The sequence below is a fragment of the Austrofundulus limnaeus genome, unplaced genomic scaffold, assembly GCF_001266775.1.
Source record: "Austrofundulus limnaeus strain Quisiro unplaced genomic scaffold, Austrofundulus_limnaeus-1.0 Scaffold44, whole genome shotgun sequence".
Taxonomy (NCBI): domain Eukaryota; kingdom Metazoa; phylum Chordata; class Actinopteri; order Cyprinodontiformes; family Rivulidae; genus Austrofundulus; species Austrofundulus limnaeus.
This window is the reverse complement of record NW_013952446.1, coordinates 642,935-664,679: the sequence shown is the minus strand read 5'-3', so window position 1 is coordinate 664,679 and position 21,745 is coordinate 642,935. Positions and strand designations below refer to the sequence as shown.

At 37.9% G+C, this 21,745-nt stretch overlaps 1 protein-coding gene across 1 annotated transcript in view; it reads left to right on the top strand.

The window, feature by feature from the left end:
• The window catches only part of tbck (TBC1 domain containing kinase), a 43,909-nt gene that overhangs the window by 3,445 nt on the left and 18,719 nt on the right, over window positions 1-21,745 (top strand). The window contains exons 5-22 of the mRNA XM_014007746.1: window positions 733-806; window positions 964-1,105; window positions 1,223-1,283; window positions 1,376-1,437; window positions 2,145-2,206; window positions 2,420-2,568; window positions 2,984-3,122; window positions 3,221-3,320; window positions 5,356-5,405; window positions 5,535-5,664; window positions 5,849-5,947; window positions 6,020-6,082; window positions 6,166-6,292; window positions 6,476-6,526; window positions 6,614-6,697; window positions 9,722-9,807; window positions 12,997-13,033; window positions 14,882-15,043. Coding sequence (XP_013863200.1) covers window positions 733-806; window positions 964-1,105; window positions 1,223-1,283; window positions 1,376-1,437; window positions 2,145-2,206; window positions 2,420-2,568; window positions 2,984-3,122; window positions 3,221-3,320; window positions 5,356-5,405; window positions 5,535-5,664; window positions 5,849-5,947; window positions 6,020-6,082; window positions 6,166-6,292; window positions 6,476-6,526; window positions 6,614-6,697; window positions 9,722-9,807; window positions 12,997-13,033; window positions 14,882-15,043 — 1,678 coding nt within the window. The remainder of the gene's footprint in view (window positions 1-732; window positions 807-963; window positions 1,106-1,222; window positions 1,284-1,375; window positions 1,438-2,144; window positions 2,207-2,419; window positions 2,569-2,983; window positions 3,123-3,220; window positions 3,321-5,355; window positions 5,406-5,534; window positions 5,665-5,848; window positions 5,948-6,019; window positions 6,083-6,165; window positions 6,293-6,475; window positions 6,527-6,613; window positions 6,698-9,721; window positions 9,808-12,996; window positions 13,034-14,881; window positions 15,044-21,745) is intronic.

Genomic DNA, 21,745 nt, shown 5'->3' with positions numbered 1-21,745 from the left:
CATCCAGAACACGTCCAACACTTGTTGGCTGCTTGTGCTCTTTAGGTCAGACGTGTGTCGGGAAGCTCCTCTGTTGTTTGAGACGCTGGGAAAACTGGGAATGCGACTGTTTAACGGTGGATGAAATAAAGAAAGTGGCGGTACTTTATTTACTTTAGGCAAGCGAACATCATGTTCACAAGATAATTAATCCACCAGATAATTCAGAGGCAGTCTGTTTGGTAAATTTTACTCCAGGAGCTGCGAGGCTTGTTTTCAAGCTTCAGACTGAACTGAAGCAGCAGCTGCTGACGTCATTACGCTCTTGTGCGATGGTGCGTTCAGGACAAGCATGGAAAACTCACCACTCTTATGCCAATACGGTAGCAATGATGCATTTAGATAACAAAATGGAATTGCATGAACATTCACGTGGTGATTATGTAATACAGCGAATCGATAATAAAAAATCTGCGTCGACAAATTTACATTATCGACGTCATCGATTATTTCAACGAATCGGTGCAGCCCTAATCACAACCATATAATTACATTTCAAACATTATGTAATGTCTTCCTATCATGTTTGTTTGAATGCAGATCTTACATGATTTGGAAAAGTTGAATTAGTTATTTTAATCATTTTTGTAAATCTTTCCATCTGTCTATGTGGTATTGGAAGTTATCAAAGCAAAAATAAATACTCCTATAAATGTATGAACTGTCACTCTAAGAAGGATTTTGTCTTTGAAGGGACACGTCAAGCTGGCAAAGTTTGGCCTTTATCACATGACGAATCATGGGGCAGATGTCGATTTTCCCATTGGGTAGGTTTGTCTTCTAGTTATTTATCACAGTTAGCAGCTCCTCAGTGGTCAGAGGTTCACTTGTATCACTTTGATCTTATTCCAGCCAAACTCTAAGAAGCGTTATTTACAGGCTGACAGGTGATGTCTCTTTCTGTTCTTGTCGTTTTGACCTCAGCTACCCATCATACCTTGCTCCAGAGGTGATCGCCCTGGGCTCCTTTCACCCAAGCGATCCATCACACGATGAAGCTCCTCTGCCCTCAGGACCGAAGACTGACGTCTGGTCTCTGGGAATCTTGCTCTTTGAATTGTGTGCTGTAAGAATCCCCCATAAATGTCCTCATACATTTATTCAAACTATCGGGGATTTGCCTGAAATCCTGCCGTGTGATCAGAATCCATTTTTAAATCGTACTTTTGTGAATCCACTGCAGGGGAGACGACTCCTGCAGAATATAGAAATAAGCGAGAAACTGAAATTCATTTTGACTTTGGGTGAGTGAAGAGTTTCCAATGATCCTATATGCAAATGATAATTCTCTGGAGTTTAGTTGGGTTGAAGCTATGAGTTTTGTCTTTATTATCAGGCTGTATGGATGACATCGTTACAGTCCTCGCTGAGGAACATGGTTGTTTGGAAACCATTAAGGTAAAAAACAACATTAACACCAAGACAAGAAGTGATTTTTTTAAATATAATTTTTGGTAATTATTGGTGGAATCATGTATATATCCATTATCATGTATATTGACTTAAAAACCAAGTCTAACTTGATAGTGGTGATGGGCAATGATGTAGCTGCCTCTGCTTTGTCTTTTATCAAAAAATCTCATAAATTCCAAAATTATTGGAGGCAATCAAATACAAGTTGACCACTTCAACTAGTTGACTTAGGGAAACATAAGAATAGGCATAACTCAGTCAGTTTTGCAGATATTCAGATAAATTTTGGTTTGGTAGTAGGTGAGCATTATCCTTAACATATACTCCAAGAGCTCACTGATAGCATGAAATCAGTGAGCTTTGGTTGATATGCATTTCATTGTAAATATAGCTTTTTTTTCAGATTTGTTTTTATTTGTTGGATTTTTCCCTGTTTTTTGTTGCTTGAACTCTGTAAAAAAAAGTGAAAAATTAAAAAAGTTTTTAAAAAAAGTTCCACATTCAATAATTTTATGTAAGAATATGCTGATTGAAGCTATGAAAATAGATGGTTCCCAAACAGCTTTATGGTGAATACCTGGTAATATTAAGCACCATTGTTTCTAAAATAAATGTTAAAGTCTGTGTGCTTAAAGGGAGTTTTCTTGTAAATTCAACATCAATGTCTATATCTATGTCTTATCTATGTACAGGAGTTGCCTGAGAACGTTTTGGAGTTATTAAGGAAATGTTTGACCTTTCTTCCATCTAAAAGGTAAAAGGTTTCTGTTAAATGACTTGTTTTCCTGTGTGGCACATTTTAATAGTTTTCATTGTGCAGGGTATAAATATAAAAATATATATATTTTCTAACTAAATAGATGTAAAATCTTTGGTCAACACTAATAAATGGTGACAAAACTGACAGAGTCTAAAGCCTGGTTAGTGCTATTTTTTTTCTCACAGTTACCCTTTTTATGTCCTTCAGGCCAACCCCTGCAGATCTACTGGGAGACCTTGTGTTTAACGACATTTCCTGCCACTATCCACCTTTCCAGAAGCCGGTCAAGCTGTTCTCCTCTTCCCTGCGCTGTGCACACCTGGAGCTCCCTGATGACATCAATGATCTTTGTAAAGGTCTGCTTCAAATACACTTAAAGACCAAATGACCCATCACATTTTTTACTGAGTGTTAACTTAAATCATGTTATGATAAGAAGGAACAGGATTATAGACTTCTTGGTCAAACCTTTTAAATGACATACAATTTTATGTAATATTACACAGTCTGTTAGCTGAGGTTAATTAGCTGTGGTGGCTTTCTTGAATTATATTGATTTTAAAAGTTAATGAGTTATAGATATATACCTAGAGGTTATTTTCTGAGAGTTTCATTAAAATCCATATATGGGTTATTGGCCATAGTATCTAAAACTTGTCTCATCCAGGCACGACGTTAATGTTGCATATCTAAATCATTCTCTGATGTCCTGCTGTAGAAACACCTGTGCCTGCTGGGAAATGACTTCCTACGTTTTCTCTGTGGTTTCAGATGATGATGAAGACTACTTGTCAGAGCGAGGCATAGATGAAGTTTACCATTTGTGGTGTCTCGCGGGTGGAGATCTGGAGAAGGAGCTTACCAACAAAGAAATCATACAGTCCAAATCTCCGATCTGCACGTTGCCCAAGTTGGTCACACACACATTTGCATACACGCACAAACAATACCTCCCTTTTTTTTGTGTAAAACTAGCACTGTCCACATCCATCTTTGTTTTATTTCTAGTTTTGTCTTGGAGGATGGGGAGTCGTTTGGTCAGTGCAGGGATCGGAGTTTCTTGCTTGACGACACCACAGTGACCCTATCTCTGTGTCAGCTCCGAAACGTAAGACAATTTATGATGCATACTGTGTAAAAAAACTTACATTCTCAAATGGAAAAGTTGTAAAAGTAATTCTGCGGGAGGTGCTAGGGGAATACGAGGTCGGTTTTAAAGGCTGTGTGGTCTCTGTACGCCTAAAGCGAGAGCTTTGTCCACAGCATGAGGGTGAACTTGTTTCCAGGGCAGGCTGAACTCCACCAAGGCTGTCTTGTATCTCTGATCATCCTTGTGGTGTTTATGGACAGGATCTGAAAGCTCAGACATGTCGAGGTTTGGGACCTGTAGGGTCTCTTCTCTGCTTTTTGCAGATGATGTGATTCTGTTCACATCTTTGGGCCATGATCTTCAGCATGCTCTGGGGTGCTTCACAGCTGAGTGTGAAGTGGCTGAGAAGAAAGTCAGCTTCTCTAAATCTGAGGCAGTGGTTTTCAACTGGAGAAAAGGTGCCCCCTTCAGGCTGGGGAGGTGTTTGAGTCCTTGCCTCTGGCAGAGGAGTTCAAGTATCGAAGCATCTTATTCATGTGTGATAGTAGGATGAACTGGAAGATAGATGAACTGATCAGGGCCTTAACTACAGTAAAGAGTGTATCACTCCCATTAGGGCTGTGCGTAGGGCTGTGTATTGGCAAGAATTTGGCGATACGATACATATCATAACAGAGGGGTCACGATACGATATATCCCAATATATTGCGATAATGTAAGCAAGGCGATACATTGCAATTTTTTTGTCCAAATATTCTATTAAATAAAAACCTCTTACTGGGGAAAAAAAAAGAAAAAACAAAATTCATTGTCTTAGAAAATTTGAATATTACATAGACATACTTTTGATACATTTAGCTGTGTTCTGCTTTGTATGTATTTTATTTTATTTGTTTCATATTTCTTATTTCATCCATGTTTTCAATTATTAGACTAAATTTGCCAATAAATAGTTTGAAAATATATTTTTGCAGCTTTTAGTGTTTAATATTAATTTACAATATGGTCACCCAACACTTAACAACAGCCTCTACCTCAAGAGGTAGAGTAGCCAAATGGCTGGCTCACTGCTGCCAACTAGTGGTCAGAGGCTGAACTACAACATATAAATGAACGGCTGGCAGGAAAGTTGACATTTTAAACCTTAATAAAAAATCGATACAGGGCCTTAGAATATCGATACAGTATCGGGAAATGAAATATCGCGATATTTCAGTGTGTCGATATTTTCTTACACCCCTAGCTGCGCGGTATATGCAGTGGATGGTAGAAACGGTATGAAGTTGGCCTACGGTAGAAATTTGCCCTCTACCATCATATCGTCAGTTACGTCATCGCACCTGTGTCAACAGGGCTGCGAGTGCAGAGACAACTGAGGAGGAGGAGTTTGAAATTTTCTGAAAGTAAATGAAGAAATATAGTGTTTTAAAACATGCAAAGAGAGAATAAATCCTCAAAATTTCCTCCTCCCGCTGTAGAAAAGTTACATCGGGATCACCCCCACCCCCGACTCTCCTGCTGCACGTCGTGCAGAGCGAAGCTTTAGCAACCGTAGTTTTTTCACACCCAAGTTGTCGGAGAAAATCTTGTTTTTTATGTATTGTTACCCACAGAGATGATAAAAAAAGTCATGGACATTCGTTCAGTCATAAATCCATCTTGCTAATGTAACATGTGCTTCTGCTCTGATGATGAAGATGAGTGTGCAGCAGCTGTTAAGTTCAACAGGTGGAAGCTCATTGTTTGGCAGGCTGATATTAAAGCAAAAATGTTGGGTTTGATTAAGATTACACTTTTCTGAAAAAAAAAAAGCTCTAAAAATAACATTATCTTTACTTTTTATGATAGTTTTCTACCGCGATATATACCGCTACTGTGAAGGGATTCAATTTATACCGTGATATGAATTTGAGTTCATACCGCCCAGCCCTAACTCCCATCTGTTGCCTAATGTTAATGCATAGTGCCTGTTGCTCTGCCTAATTGCAAAACTCTATACAGAGTGTAGAAACTCAAGAATATGTTTTTTTTTTTCTTTTTCTTTTTTTCTTAGAGACTGAAGGATGTCGCTGGAGAAGCTTATTATCCTCTACTGGAAGACGAGTAAACCCTCTCCCTCCTGAACTATCTGCCGTCATGCCTTCTTCCCTGTCACTGTTTTTCCCCATCACCCTGTCAGTTTCTTGGCACGGGTAACGTCACTCTCTCTCTTGCTTCTTTTCCCTCCTCCAGACAGTCAAGTTTGCCGCAGTCCAACAGCAGCAACGAGCTGTCGGCCACCGTCACGCTGCCACTCATCATTCGCGAGAGGGACACAGAATACCAGCTCATCCGCATCATCCTCTTTGACAGGCTGCTCAAGGTCAGGGAGGCGTACAGATTCGTGTGTATCGGGCTGCTTAAAGTCGCGCACCGACACGTGGAGGAAAACACACGAGAGCCCGGAGATTGTTTCAGCTTTCCCCGTATTTGTAAAAGAAATAAATGAAATAGGTCTGTCACAATGTGTTTGAATAATATATCCTTGATTTGCGGTTTGGTTTTAGGCCTACCCTTACAAGAAGAACCTTGTGTGGAAAGAGGCTAGAGTGGATATCCCTCCTCTTGTTAGAGGGCTGGCGTGGGCAGCACTGCTGGGCATTGAGGTATTAAAAAAAAGAGTTTCTTTGTTGCGAAGGGGGAAAAAAAGTAACTATATCTATTTATTATTTTCCCAGGGTGACATTCAAGCCAAGTATGACAGCATAGACAAGGACACTCCCATTCCAACTGACAGACAGGTAGACATCAGTTTATAAACCCAGCTGTGGCGTTTATGGTCTTCAGCTTCACGTCATTATAATGAGGGTTTTTATGTGCACAGATTGAAGTGGATATCCCACGCTGCCACCAATACGATGAGCTGCTGTCATCTCCTGAGGGCCACATTAAGTTCAGACGGGTGCTGAAAGCCTGGGTGGTCTCCCACCTCGACCTGGTTTATTGGCAGGGTCAGTCAGTCCCCATCACTCTCTTTTACTGCCTCGCTCCACGCTCGTCTTTTATTTCCTGTTTCTGTAATATGCAGAACTGAGCACTAGATGGTGGTCATGTAACATTTTGTAAATGCTGACCTTCAACCTCAGGAATGTTATTTAGAGCTCAAAATAAATGCGCTTTGATGTCCATTTCAGGGTTGGATTCACTTTGTGCCCCATTCCTGTATTTGAATTTCAATAATGAAGGTAAGGATTGAGTTTTTCAAGCTGCTTATTGTCACTGAGAGCTGATTGTTTTTACCTCTACCTTTTTCCTGTCTTTGTTTCATATAGCCTTAGCGTATGCCTGCATGTCTGCCTTCATTCCCAAGTATCTGTACAACTTCTTCTTGAAGGACAACTCTCACGTCATCCAAGGTGAGCTAAAGAAGGAAAAGCATATGTTTTGTTAGAGGTGAAACTTCTGAACACAAAGCTGCAGTCTTTTAACCGTGCTTACTGTGCCTTGGAAAAAAAAATCCATACCACTTTGTAGTGTTTTTGTTACGTTTCAGCTTCAAACTTCAAAGTATTTCACTGGGATTTGATGTGGTAGATCAACACAAAGTAGCTCATATTTGTGCAGTAGAAAGGAAGTAATACAAATTCTCAGTCGAAATTAGTTCTAATACACGATTATGCTTTGATTTAATTTTTTTAATTCAATCAAATTCATTTATTCATTTCATTAAAACAAAACAAATAAGTTTATGCACAATAAGAAGAAACGGATAAAAAGAAAAATGAGAAAAATATGTATGTTTATCAAAATCACAAATAAAATTGAAATGAAAGGCAGCAGAGAGAAGAAAAAAGATCTTATAATATCTGCCCCTTTTTTCCCAAGAATAAGTTCATTTAACAAAAATCTTTATTATTAACAAAACAAAAAAACAAGAACATCTAATCCCTCTAGAACAACAACTTATATAGATACACATTATACAGTTTCATATTTCTTTAACAACCCAACATTTATCATTCTCTTAAACGTACACAGTGATCCTGGATTTTTAGCATCACTCCCCAAACTATCCCATGGTTTTATTTCTTGAATTGAAGTACACCGTTCCGTCAAACTAGTTCTGAATTTGGGTTTTACAAATATCTCTGTCCCTTTAAGGTTATAACAGCTCTTCCTCTTAACAAAATTTACTTGGATGTTTAAAGGAAATGTGTTTTTGTGGGCCTTTTTTAAATCCTTCCATTATCATCCTGACTGAATGTTTTGGGTCATTGTCCTGCTGGAAGGTGACCCTACGTCCTAGTCTCAAGTTTTTTGTAGCCTCTGACACGTTTTCTTCCAGGATTGACTTGTAAATTTAGCTCTATCCATCTTGAAAAGCCTCCTCACAACATGATACTGCCACCACCCAGTTTGACAGTGGGGACGGTGTGTTTCAGGGTAACACATGTAGGGATCTCCGCAGTCACTAAGTGGGAGTTTCTTGGGTGTGGGCGTAGTTTAGGTAAACCACGACTGGTCGGATTGACATGTCAGCGTAGTTTGGGGAGTGTAACAATTCAGATACTAGTTTTATAGATATTCAGTTTTGTCAAAACCCAAGACAAAATTTGAATGCCATACTTGTGGAAGGACGTGTATCCATTTGTGTCAGTGAAAACGGTTCTAACGTGCAGTATTAGTTTTCTTTCAGTGTTTTGTATTGAGGCCAAAAAGCTTAGTTTTGCTCCCATCTGACCACCTTCCTCACATGTTTGCTGTGTTTTCGATGGCTTGTTTAAAACTGCAAACAGGACTTCTCATGACTTCTTTTAACCACAGCTTTCTTCTTGCCACTCTTCTAGAGAGATCAGATTTGAGGAGTGCGTTATTGTCCTGTGAACAGAAAAAACACCTGTGCTGTGGATCTCTGCAGCTCCTCCAGAAATACCATGTTGTATTTTTGGTTGTTTCTCAGATGAGTGCCCTCCCTGCTCTGCTTGTTGGTTTAGGTGGATGTTCATGTCTTGGTAGGGTTGCCAAACCTTCCATATTGTTTTCAGTTTTGGATGATGGATTGAATAACATCCCAGGAAATGTGAGAGAGATATTATTATTTAACTTAACCACAGTTAAACTTCTTAACAACTTTATCCCAGTCCTATCTGGTGTGTTCCTTGGCCTTCATGATTATGTTTGGTTACTAATGTTCTGTAACAAACCTGAGGCCACAATAGCTGAATTTAGCTGGGTACTTATTAGGGCTGCACAATATATTACGATAATATCATCGTTGCAAAATCAGTGTGTGCAATGTTCATATTGCAAAGGACTGCTATGAGTTCAAATTTGTTAACAAATGAATTTGAAGTTGTATTTTTCATGCTAATGCAATATTTAGCCAGTAGGGCAGAGTTTCGGCAGAAAAAAACTCACACTAGACAGAAATGACATTGACAAAAAAATCTAAAAGTCACATAGAGTATGAAGTATAGATTAAAAATGTATGAAAGAAAAAACCCCTGACATATATTATACCTGATATCATCATCACAATGTTTACAAATATTGCCACCATCGCAAGATTATCCAATATCATGCTGCCCTAGTACTTATAAAATGTTTGAAAATGCAAATTACTTTATTTTTTATGTTGGTTTATCACATAAAATCCTTGTAAGATACTTCAAAGTGTCAAAGTTCAAGGGATATGAATATTTTTAAGGAGCTGTGTTCAGTTTTTTCTTGATTACAGTTGACATTTGACACGACAACACCTTCCTACTCCACCTGCTTTCACTTTTATGTAGTCAACAGCCACTGCAAGTTGAGTAATCACCAATAAACATGGTCTGAGAACTTTAAGTTCAAAAAACAAATTATCATTGGCTGGCACCGAGCATCGAGCTGTCAGCTTAATGTTGATTAAATTTAGGCTCAATGTTGCTCCTAAGGTGAAGAGAGGAAAAAAAAACCTCATTTCAGACCATCTTAATGGGGTTTGCAGCTGAGCCACATCATTTAGAGATAGAGAAACAAAATGAAACTGCAAATGCCTGCAGAGAAATGTCACGATCAATTTCTGTGTGACTGATAAACAGCTGCTCCACACACCTCTTGAACTCTGCTGGAAACGCGGCTATTAGCATACGTTTCCATGGCTTGATGCACTGGAGAGAGAGCTGATGTATGTCCGTGTGGTCCGAGCTCTTTTGTTGATATTTATTGTGAAGAATTAAGGTTCATTCATTATTTACATAAATATTTTTCTAAGGTTTCACTGAGATGCCGCAGTCCAAATGGAACAATTAGGCTTTAAAATGTGAAAAAAATCCATAAATATCAAATATTTGGCAGTGAACTTTATGTATGCTGAGGTTTTCTCGTGTTTCTTGACTTTAGTTGGCAGCCTACTCAGTAGAATCTAAACTTTTGTTCTTTTGCTTTCTTTTTTCCAGAGTACTTGACTGTTTTCTCCCAAATGATTGCCTTCCACGACCCAGAGCTGAGCAACCATCTAAATGAGATAGGCTTCATCCCAGATGTAAGTTACCAAGGATGAAAGTCCTCTGACTGACTGATGTCGAGAGCCAGCTGAGCAGCATTTTTCTTTTTATTGCAAATTGAACTTTAATGTGAATTCAAAGGGAGTAGAATATTTTTTTCCTCTTATTTTCTGGCTCCTTGCCGAGGGCAAAAGAAATGACCATCCATAGATTTCTGTGTATGTATTTTCACTGTCAGTGACATTTTTTTTTGTTCCACAACCCCCTTGTTCCAGAATGTGTGGTCACGGTCAAGTTCTCCCCACGGTCTCAGGGATGATAATTTATACTGCAGCTGATGTCTGCCAGGGAACACTTAATGATTTCTCTCTGCCGGGCTTGTTTCTCTTATTATGTGCGGCTTCCTCCTGCCCTTTCGCTTTCCTCCTTACTGCTCTGCTCAGTGACAAGGTTAAAGTCTGTTCTGCCGGTCCATGGTTCCAGTTGTGTGCTGATGAATGTGTGTCATCTGCAGGGTGGCCTTTGAGACGTCACCCACAGAAAAGTCAAGTCTCTCTTACAGGGAATTTAGGACTTAATACTTCCTTCCAACTTGGCAGCTCTGAGGTGGTTCCGAAATCAGCATTTTGTTAATGTCAATTGCTAGAAATTAAAATGGAAAAATGATGCATTGCTGTTGTAGTGGGGGAAAAAAATAAAAAACTTTTCCATGTCTGTTAAACAAAGTGCAGAAATACATGATCAAAATTCTTCACTACAGTGGTCTCTGAGTAATTTTATTGCAATAAAATGAGAGCCGGCTGCCGAGAGGCAAAGGTGAACGTTTTGTGTTTTCTCTATACAGGTCAAGCTACAGTATGTCTGCCTCTTACCAAACTATCTCATGAAACACTGAACCAAATTTCAATCAAACACACAGAAACAAATAAATGGACGTTTACAACAAAATTAAGTTCTGGAATCATCCCGATTTGAGGTGGCCACAGCAGCCAACAGATCTTATGAGACATAAACGATAGCTACACCTCAGTCCTTTTTTACAAGATATTTAGCTAATATTTGGTGTGTTAGTAGCTGAGACTGATCCCAAACTCACAGGAAATAATTATTTGGTGTACCTGTACAATTGATTAACCTTTCAAGTCTGTGCAATTTAGTGTTTTATTTCATTTATTTATTTAACATTTATTTATCCAGGTAAACTGTTTGAGAACCACTTCTCTTTTATGGTGTGTTATCCTGTTCGTGACGCCAAATCTGTTGTGGAAATATTCCACTTAAAGGCAGAAACACGTGAATAAAAAACTGGTGCACTACGTGGTTTGGTCATCAAATGATTTAATAAGGTTTCCATTATGCAGAGTGGCAACCGGACAGAGAGATCAATGGCTTTGTCAAGCCATCATTGAGTTAGCAACCAACAGGAAATGCAATTTATACTTCCGGGCGTGGTCCGTAAGAACAAATAAGAGCATCACAAATGGTAGAACGATATCAAATGACCAATGAAAGAATTACAAGTTACACCTGCAATATGAAATGAGCACAAGGTCTATAGACATCAGATGGTGTCTTTAAGAATCATGCGAACAGATTATACAAATGTGGCAGTTATCAGAGATACAGAACAGAACATGTCAAGGTAATGAGAACTTAGCAGTTAGGCAGGATTATATAATATATTTCCACCACATGGTGTATGGTGTGGTAGTAGATGAGAATAATTCAACACATAACTCAAAGTATTGGTTTAAAACTTGGGCAGTAACTGTTGATGTCAACACTGTGTGCAAAAACCGTTGAACCACTGGATATGAATGTAATCTTTGGTTGTACATTTACCACAGATTAATATTTGGTGTCACCTCAATGCAAGAAATATGTCGTAGCTAATCAACATTAGCAAATAGAAAGTGGCTACAGCTCAAAATTATGCGGATTAAGGTAAAGTGTGATATGGTAATAGCTGCGCGCCTTTTGACATGTATAATATTGCACGAGTTGAGCAAAATGTATTTTCCAAGGTTTGACCAAAATAGTTATAACTCTGTTTCTTCTTAAAGCTGTGGCATGAAAGCTGCTGAGCAATATGCATTCCCTAAAGTTTTGCTTTAATTCAATTTGAATAAAGATTATTTTTTCTTTTATCTTGAACAGATCATATTTTTGCTTCACAAGTATGTTGCAGGATTTTATTTTGATGGCTTGAAACTTATCCCATCTGTAAATACTTCCAGCACTGACTTGCCTTTCAAAGAGCACTGCTTGTTTTTGTTGTTAGGTCAGGATAATAAAGGAAAAACAAACTCTGTTGATACAGCTTTTTTTTTTCCATTTCGAGTAATTTGACCATACATACAATAAATCCCCTCTTCTTTGTGAGCTTCAGTGAACGCAGTGAACTTTTGGTTCCCTTTGACAAGAAATTCATCTGCCTCCCCTCCAAAACAGAAATATCTCTGCATCACGACTGCACACCAAAGTGCAGCCTTATTTTTTGCAATCGTACAGCTGCGAGTCAATCTGTCCGAGTACTGCAGCATTAATGGTCTCTTTTCTAGTAAAAGCAACCAGCAGTGACTCCAATTACATGTAGCCACCGGTTTAACTCAGGTCACTTTAAATTTGGCCTCATCTCCTCTCCAAGTGCTGCTGTTTGCACTTACATTAATGCAATCTGGCTGCACGGGCTGTGCTGCTGCTGAGCTATTGGGACTGGGAGCAAAAAGCCTCTTTAGCTCATCTCTGTTGGGAACACGAGAGGTCCACTGTACAGTCACCAGCTCCCTCGCAATTAGCTGTCTATTAAGTTTATGAGATAAGCTGCAGCTTTCCCTATTCCAGACCTTTGGCTGTTGAATAGTACAGAAACACAGTTGGGTAATGCTGGAATATTGGATGTTTTTTTTTTTAATTTTCAAAGGCATAAAATGAGTAGGATGAAGGCACAATATGACTGACGCAGTGACTTTCATACTTAATTTATTTATTTTTTGGTGGATTAATTCAGCCAACTGCTCTGTAATGCTGCCTTTGTTTTTCTCCATCTGTAGACATCTGCAGCCATGTGTGCTGCTTCTATCGAACACCAAAATCTTTTCACTTAAAAACCAGTTAATTAATCACTGAAGTTATTTGAACTCTGAGTCTTTTCTTCACATTTGAAACCTCAGACAAAATATTTAGTATAACCCCCTTTTGTCTTTTGTTTTCTTTTTTCCTCACAGCTTTATGCTATTCCCTGGTTCCTAACGATGTTTACCCGTAAGTATCTTTTTTTTTCTTTTGTCTCTGCTTTAAAGCAATAGTCTGGTTATAGCATGGGTTATTTAGAAAAGGACAGAAGTTTTTATGCAGAATAGTACGCACCAACTCCTTGATTATGTTTACATCATCATGTAATAAAGACAAGTAACTGACAGATATGATTGAACTATTTTACACAGAAAACATTGAATACATTTATTATCATACACGTATAAAAATGATGTTTAATGTCCTTACTCTAACAGGTAAAGGGGGCTGATCCAGTTAGCACTGCTTCTTCTGAGGTTTTCACTAGACAGCAGGATATTACAGGGTGTTCGTGGGAAGATATGTTACTTTTCACTAGTTAATTATTTACCCATTACATTTCACATTTACAGAATTCTTCTAGCAGTAATACAGAACCACTTTGTCTCAGAATACTTGATCATATTTGCTGAAAGTTATTGAGTTTTATGTATTTGATTTGGCTCTTGAGTATGTGTTTGTGAAGTCAAGACTGTTAGTCTAGAACTAACATGTTCAACATCTAAATCTAAACAAATTGTTTCCAACTCTGGGCTCTCAGTGAATAAATATTGTTCAAACTGATGTCGATATTTCCAGATTTCTGTTTTTTTTTAAATTATTATTTAGACCCCTATGCATATATCCTTTGTTTTTTATATATACTGTAAGGGTGTGTGTGTGTGTGTACACTTGATTTGCAGTTTGTCAGTATTGCAGCATTCTGCTTTTATCTTTTTAAATGCATTGATCCCTTAAATACAGTTATATTAACTTGAAACAAAATAAGAATATGAATAAAAGTTATCCAGGATATGATCCGGCTTATAGGCAGTCATATCACACAGAACAAATGAATAACTGTGGTGTCTTTATTTCTACGGTGATAATTCAAACAGAAAAGTATCAGTGTGAAGATTCTTACAGACACCTAATCGAGCCACATTTGTCCCATTACACTCGATGCAATTATCTACTGTATCTGAACCCCACGCTTGGCTCTACAATACGTTTCTCTTCAATTAATCACACAGACACACTTTCAGAGACCAGCCATCCTTCTATCCATCTTCTTTCCACTGATGCATCCTATAAGTCAAGTATTCAGGTTTGTCCTCACTGCTGATGTCCTCCATTTGATTTGAAATAGGGTTTGAGGTCGATCTTCCATCCCCACACAGACTAGCTGACACTCACACACCAGCCTTTATGTATTGGAGACCCTCTGAGCCATTCTCTCAGCCCACCGCTGTGGCATTCTGCCTTCACAAACATCTACTGCTGAGTTTACATCTGAAGAGAAACACAGCTCTGGGTTATGTGCCAGCATGTCAGCCAAGGGAGGACATCCATGGCCAATGAAGGCAATGTGATTGAGATAATGGCAGTAGGACATGTTATTAGGATTCAGTTTTGGTTTGTTTGAAATCGGCTTCTAAGGTTTTTTTATTTTTATTTTTTTAAAGCCCCACAGTTCACTGATGTTCTGTCTGTTGTGTTTCTACCTCACCACCCACCTGAAAATGTTTTCCCAGCAGCCTCCCACTTTAAATTACCTTCCAGACAATCGTGCCAACACTCAGTTTTGCCTTTTGGGCATCTGATTTTATTCTATTCAGCTTTATTCAGTAAATGTGCTGGGCACAAAATGCAAATCGTTGTTTTTGTTTCCAAAATGATAATGCATATCTCATTGTGTGCAAGCTGCATTCTATTGTCACACATGCTGCATCCCATTGTGCACATTTTGGTGGTATTTTTATTATTATTTTTTACCATTCATTTATTTATTTAATAACACATTATTTAATCGTGTCTGTTTGTCTCTCTTCCATGCAGATGTTTTCCCTCTGCACAAAATCTTCCACCTGTGGGACACGTTGCTGCTGGGCAACTCTTCGTTTCCTTTTTGTATCGGGGTCGCCATATTGCAGCAACTCAGAGACCGTCTCTTGGCTAATGGCTTCAATGAATGTATCCTGCTCTTCTCTGACCTGCCAGGTGAGAATGTCACTCGGTTTATAAATGCTGTTTTTTTAGTAGCTTTATTCATAATGCTTCCATTTCTTTAAAAATACTATTAAATCAAAGCAACCCTAACTAAACACCAACTAACGCCAATGGACAGTGAAATAAAAAAATATAGACATACTGTATAATTATGGAAATAATGTGTGCATCATTTTGACAACTTTTGAAACCTGTTCACAGTACTCATGATATTTTTAAAACAACCTGCCATTCACATGCAAATTATGTTTTAGAGTGGCACTGTGGCTCAGTTGGCAGAGCTGTTACAATTCAGTAAAAAGGTTGCTGGATGGAATCCTGACTGGGAACTTTTCTGGGTAGAGTTTGCGTGTTCTTTCTGTTGGGTTTTCTGAGTACTCCTGTTTCCTCCCAAAGACCAAAAACATGACTGTTAGGTTAATTGGTAACTCTAAATTGTCCCTAGGTGTGAATGAGTGAGTGAATGGTTGTTTGTCTTGTTTGTCTCTCACCCTGTGATGGACTTGTGACCTGTCTAGGGTATACCCCGCCCCTCATTCTGTGACTGCAGTACATGGACATCAGTGATCCTGAAAGGAAGAAGATTGTAAAAAATAATGGATGGATGATGTTTTTGAGGATTTTTTTTTATTTCATGTCGTAGAAGACCTTCAACGTATGTTTGAGTAAAACACATTGTGTCTCACCTTTGCTTCAAACTTTGGCATTAACTGGATGAACTACAATAAAATTCTCAGAAAGTCATCATTGCTGTATACATCTTTGACTTACTTGTGGAGATAACCCAGTTCAAAATGGTTGCCAAAGCTAGTCGACCTTAGCCACCACAGAAATGGCTATACCTCAATAATTTGTACAAATTTTGAGCTAAAGTTTAGCATGTGCATAACTTTTTTTAAAGTTAAGATGATCTTTGTTTAAAGCACAACATTGCCTCAAGGAATTCTAGGCTTTTAAATCATGTAGAGTTTGAAATCTTTGGGAGTTTCTGGTCCAGTGTTGTTTCAATAATATAAACATGGGCAATAGGTGAATTTTCAACACACAAAACTAAGATGTGCACATAAAACTAAAGCACAAACTTAGCACAGAAGTGTTGAATTGCTTGTGAAAAGGTGGTCTGTTTAATTTTCACAAAGTACTGTCATTGTAGTACAAAAAATGGCCAAGAAAAGGAAAAAAAAAATGACACAATTTTGATTTGTGCCATTGGAAGGGTTAATAGAAACTGCAGCATTTAAAAGTGCACCCACTTTATTTATCCTTTTCACTTGCCCAAAGCTGTTACTTCCGTAAGGCATCGGTGACATAAAGTCCCACAACCTAATTTATGATGCGTCTTCAAGGTGACTCAAACGATTTCCTTCCAAACGGTGCATCCATGTGCCGCTGAGCTGAGAGGCAGAACAACAATGGGACTTTAAAAGGAAAACACGGGGAAGATTTGTTCACAAGGGAAGGAGAAATGTTGTAAATGATGCCTCCCCTCTTGCTCACCTTTATTGTTGCCATACTTCACTGCGTTTTACTGCCTAAGACCAATAAATTCATATAATTGAGGCAGAAGGAAAAAAGGAGCTGGAGTTTTCCTTATAAAGGTAAAATATGTCGGGTGAGAGGGTCCGTCAGCTCCTCTGGCAGGATTTTCTTGGAGTGGCGCCTTCTGCCAACTTGTTTCTATCATTGCCAGCTTTTTTTTCCAGCTTGTGTATACCTGGATAGTTACAGTGTAGTATTTGGCACTTTTCCCAACTAAACTAAAAGTGGATTTGGGGCTTTAGAATGACTAAGATGTGTTTACTTAAGCTTTATAGCCAAGCTGGGGTCTGGTCCATGCTCTGGATAGTTTTATTTGTCTTGTTACAGACACAGCTGTTAACGTGCCACACACAATATTTATGACCTCTAGGACATTAGGGGTCTTACCACTTTGGACTTGTTGGCATTTTTTAGTTAAACAAGCTGTGTGTCTGAGTTGTTTGTGTCATTTGTTTACATTTAATCCAATGTTTCAGCTTTTAACATCAAACTTTAGTTTAGATGACTCTTAATTAATTAAAGACATATTCTTAAAGGAACACATATGGGTGCCTTTCATGCAAGAGTTTTAAATAAAGATCATCCTTATGATATTATTGTAAGATTTAATTAAATGTGTTAGTGCTTGAGTATGTGTTGAGGATGAGGCTCAGCTACTACCACCCTGAATTTTGACTCAATATCTGTAAACCTGCTTGTGTTATGTGGCTTTTTGGTGGACTTGCAACAGCAAAGCAAAGACCATAGTGGATTTTTACAATCTTAAAACAGTTCAGGTGCTGATGTGAAAGTTTTTTATTATTTTAATGTATATAAGCTTTATAAGAAAAGATTATCCTTTATTAGTCCCACAGGTGGTAAATTTAGGTTGTCATGGCAGGAACTGGACAGTACAGAAATCAGAGCAGCAGGTACAAAACAATACAAAATAAAAGAGGGAAAAAAATCAGAAAAACAACAGCATGGTGAAAAAGCACCATGTTACATCACTTGCACAGAATTCTGTATAAATAGTGCAACTATCCTGGTCAATATTTTTTGAGCAAATGCAGTGAAGTCCTGCTTCACCATAGTTGTGTTTATGCACACACACACACACACACACACACACACACACGCAGTGAATTATAGCAGATACTCTGAGATTTGTGGGCCCCACCTGCTCCTTCCTGCCGTCAGGCTCAGAGAATTGATGTTCTCATTCAACTGAAGCTCCTGTTCATTTGTTTCAGAGCAGGCTCCACATGTGTCACATGTTTGTAACTACAGGAGCTACATGTGTGGAGCCAGACAAAAAAAAAAAAAAAAAGCTGCTGTCTAGGTATTAAAAGAGATGACAAATAGGTTCTGCAGTGCTCTCTGTGTGGCACAAATGAAGAAAAGAAGAAAACAATATCAGATTTTTTTTGTCTCCTCAAGAGCATTATGCCCTACGTACATGAGAATTTTATGAAGCATTTTACTAACAGAACTTAAAGTTAAGTCATCTTGCAGATTAGTCAGATTTTAAATTATGAGTTTCAGCTGAAACCAGAGGTTTTTGGTTATGGTTGTTCAGGTAGTTAAAGACAAACGTCTATTAAATATACATTTACTTAGTTTAGTTTTCAGACAGACAGATAATCCTAAAAAAGAAAAACAAGTCTGTGGCTGAAAACACAAGGGGAACATAAATCTGATGCAGATTTAAATTTAGAGAAACTAAACTTAAGATGTTGAATAAAACTCAAAACCAGATTCAGTAAACACTAGTAAAATAAATCTTGAACAACTAGATTCAGAAAACACAATGACCAAAAAAAATTGATAAAAACTGATCTAAAACACAAAGACCCTTCAAACAGGATCAGAATACACACATCTCAACTCATACATCAGCCAGCCTACAGTCGGCACGTTTTGGCCTCAACCTCCATGTTACAGTTCTGTGTCTAATAATAAATGGCACTATAGTTTAATAAGGCACAGCATGGCCTCCATAAGTATAATTTGCTATAATGAATGCAAAATAAAGTAATTTTAAGTTTTAATTTTGTCATGTGTTTTGTTTTTCTGTAAACTCAAAGAAAAAAAATCAAAATAACTTCATGTTTTTATTGCAAGGCTTTAAGTCAATATAGGAAGATCTGTTTAAAACCATCCCCACACCTTGTTCCCATCTGCCCGTCAGATTTTAAGTAAATATTCCAGGGCAATGACAGCTCATCTGGGGTTCACTTTTCCTGCTAAGCACAATAAAGTCAGAAAATGGAGTCTGTGACAGTAATTTTCAGTGACAAGTTCATTACACATAACGCCCAATTCTGTAGCTAAATATTCCAATGAAGCAATGAAGAGGAGACTTTCAAATTAAAAGGAAATGATAAATACGTTTGACAACCCAAATTACTTGTGGCATTTGAATCCATTTTCACAGCCTACGGTTGAATGGTACGCTGCATAATGCTACTTCTCTTTATAATACAAACAGAATTTGCTGTTAATAAAAAATAATCTGCTTATCTTTCTAGATAATCAAGTATTTAAAATTTCAAGTAGGTAAAATAGGCTGCAACATTTCACCTTGGAGCAAGCAGACCACAAGGTGCTGTTTGTTGGCAATTAATCTTCCTTTGTGATTACCATTACTTGTGGCCCAGTGTAATCTATACTTCTATATTTGGTGGCTTTATTGATCCACAGTGGACTGGAGAGGCTCTCTGGCAGACAGGAACTGTATGTTTTATTGATAACACGGCAGCAGTTGCCTTCATGGTACATTAGTATCTGCATCAATGAAACACAATAGGGACATTAGTGATGAACTCGAATTATAGATGTTTAATTTTAAGGAAACAACCATAAGTTGCAGAAACTACCTTTGACACTATAAAAGTATTACAAGTGCCTGGTTCACTTGTGTTTTAAATTAAAATAACGAATAATTTTTTTAAATTAACTTTCTCAGGATCAGAGCTGTAAAAACATGTATTCTCACCTGAGAACACATTCCTGACCTAATGAGTTTAATAGCTTTGCTAGTTCAATAATAAAATACTATCGGGTTTCAAATAAGTATCCAAATCACACAAACAGGAGTACAAAGTAAAGCGATTTATGTGTGATTTAGATACTTTTTTTTTTAGTAATATTTGGTCCAAAATCATTCATTTGGAACCTTCTATCTGATTTTTTTTTGGATCAATTTTGGCAAAATTTAAAAAATTTATATAAATTAGTGGATTTCTTAAAAAAGAAAACACATAAACAAGCAGGACCAGGACAATAAAAACAGGTTTTATGATTCACTAATGCCACTAACAGATACAGTAATTAGTGAATCCTAAATCAGATTTTTTGTTTTCCTTTTTCAACAACAAGCTTTGATGTGTTGAGTCGTTGTCCAGCTCTGACAACCATCTAGTACAGGTTCTTTGTGTAGCTGAGTTGCATTTAAATAATCTTTTTCCCACAATTTCTTGTTGTGAATCACAGCCCACGCTCAGCTTTTATATGTAAATACTACAAGATATTATGTGTGACAAAAAAAGGACCTAGCTGTCTTGCAAGGCCAGATTATTAAAGCTGCCATCAATCTCTTGTTCCTCATTTCTGTCTTTTTTAGCGAGACTGATTGCATGCAGCTTTCATGGCTCTAGGGAAGGAAAATGTGTTTCCTTGAACTTCAAACCTGTCAGTGAGGAATATCAGACCACCAATGTGTTTTTCACCAGAAGGGACCATGTGTGTCAGGTCATAACCCTAGAGAGATGACACCCTACCTTACCCTTGACACTGTGATGTAGCAAAAAAGGTTATGGAATGATAAATCTTCTATTTATCTTCTAATCCTGATCCAGGTTCAGGTCACACTGAGTGGCGGTCATTAACCACACTATAGCTTGCTAGCTGTGAAAAGGAAAAGGTAAATCGTCAGTGTGAGGGATTGTAAGAAATAAAGAATTCCTAATTTACCCAAATCCTCCATTAATCCAGCAAGTCCCTGTTTCCTAATCCTCTCTATTCTCAGCCCAAGAAACAGAGAAGGATGGGAAGCCCTGTAGAAAACACAATGTTGCTTTATTCTGAAAATGTATTTATAATTTGTAATAAAAGAGTTATTGTAAGAGGAGACTGCAATAAGTCGGGCAGTTGTTACCTGAAAGAGCTGCTGGGTGACTACTTGAGACTAACAATGGCAGAAAAATGACATGGTCAGGCTGCCCACTTCTGCGCTTAAACCTTCCACACTAGATTTTATAGCCATAAGTTTCACCCCAGGGTTAAGAGAGGGAATCCACATTTTTATTTTTCTAGTCATACACACCAGTTGAAGAATTTACAGAAGTGAATGAATATGTTGTTTTGTTTCTTAAGTTTTTTTTTTTTTTTTTTTTTTTTTTTGTATAAAGACCAGTGGTGGGCAGCACCACTAGCCCTAAAACACTAACCCAAATATTTAGGTCCCCTAATTCTAAAGCACTAACACACTGAAAATTTTGGCAAAAGCTAATTCTAAGGCACTAAAATAACCCAGTCAACCCATGGACATTCTTCAACAGACAACATGGCACATATTGCCATACTGCTCTCTTAAGACTTCATTGAAATTCCACAGCTGTATTTGGGTTCATTTGTTGTCACCTAGTAAATAAGTGGCATACATAAACAAAATATGCAACAGCTTTCACCGTCAGTTGTTAACATTAATGTTTATAACACCTCAGTCAGTGCTTCTAAATTTAGCAAGTGCTAATCCACTAATAAATTTTAAAATTTGCAAAAGCCCTAAAGCACTAATAAGAAAATTAGTTCCCTTATTAGTGCTTTAGGGGAACTGTGCCCACCACTGAAAAAGACTAAAGCATACTGTATATCTAAACAAAGTTAAGTAGGTCCTATGGACAGGTTCTTCTTTGTTAAAATGTTTTGTTTCTTCTCCGAGAAACTTCTTCAGCATAATGTCCCGATCATGGATTTCAAACCCAAAAGCACATTATGACCATGACTGGATCACCCAAAAAATCCAGTTCCTTGGCACAAATAAAGTAATAAACCACATCCACTGCCTTATCAACAGGCAGTGGATGTGGTCTGTGCAAGATTAAAATCAGACGCCACTCTCAGCAGCAGAACCACACTTTCCACAGAACAAGTGTGCCAACTCCTCAAACT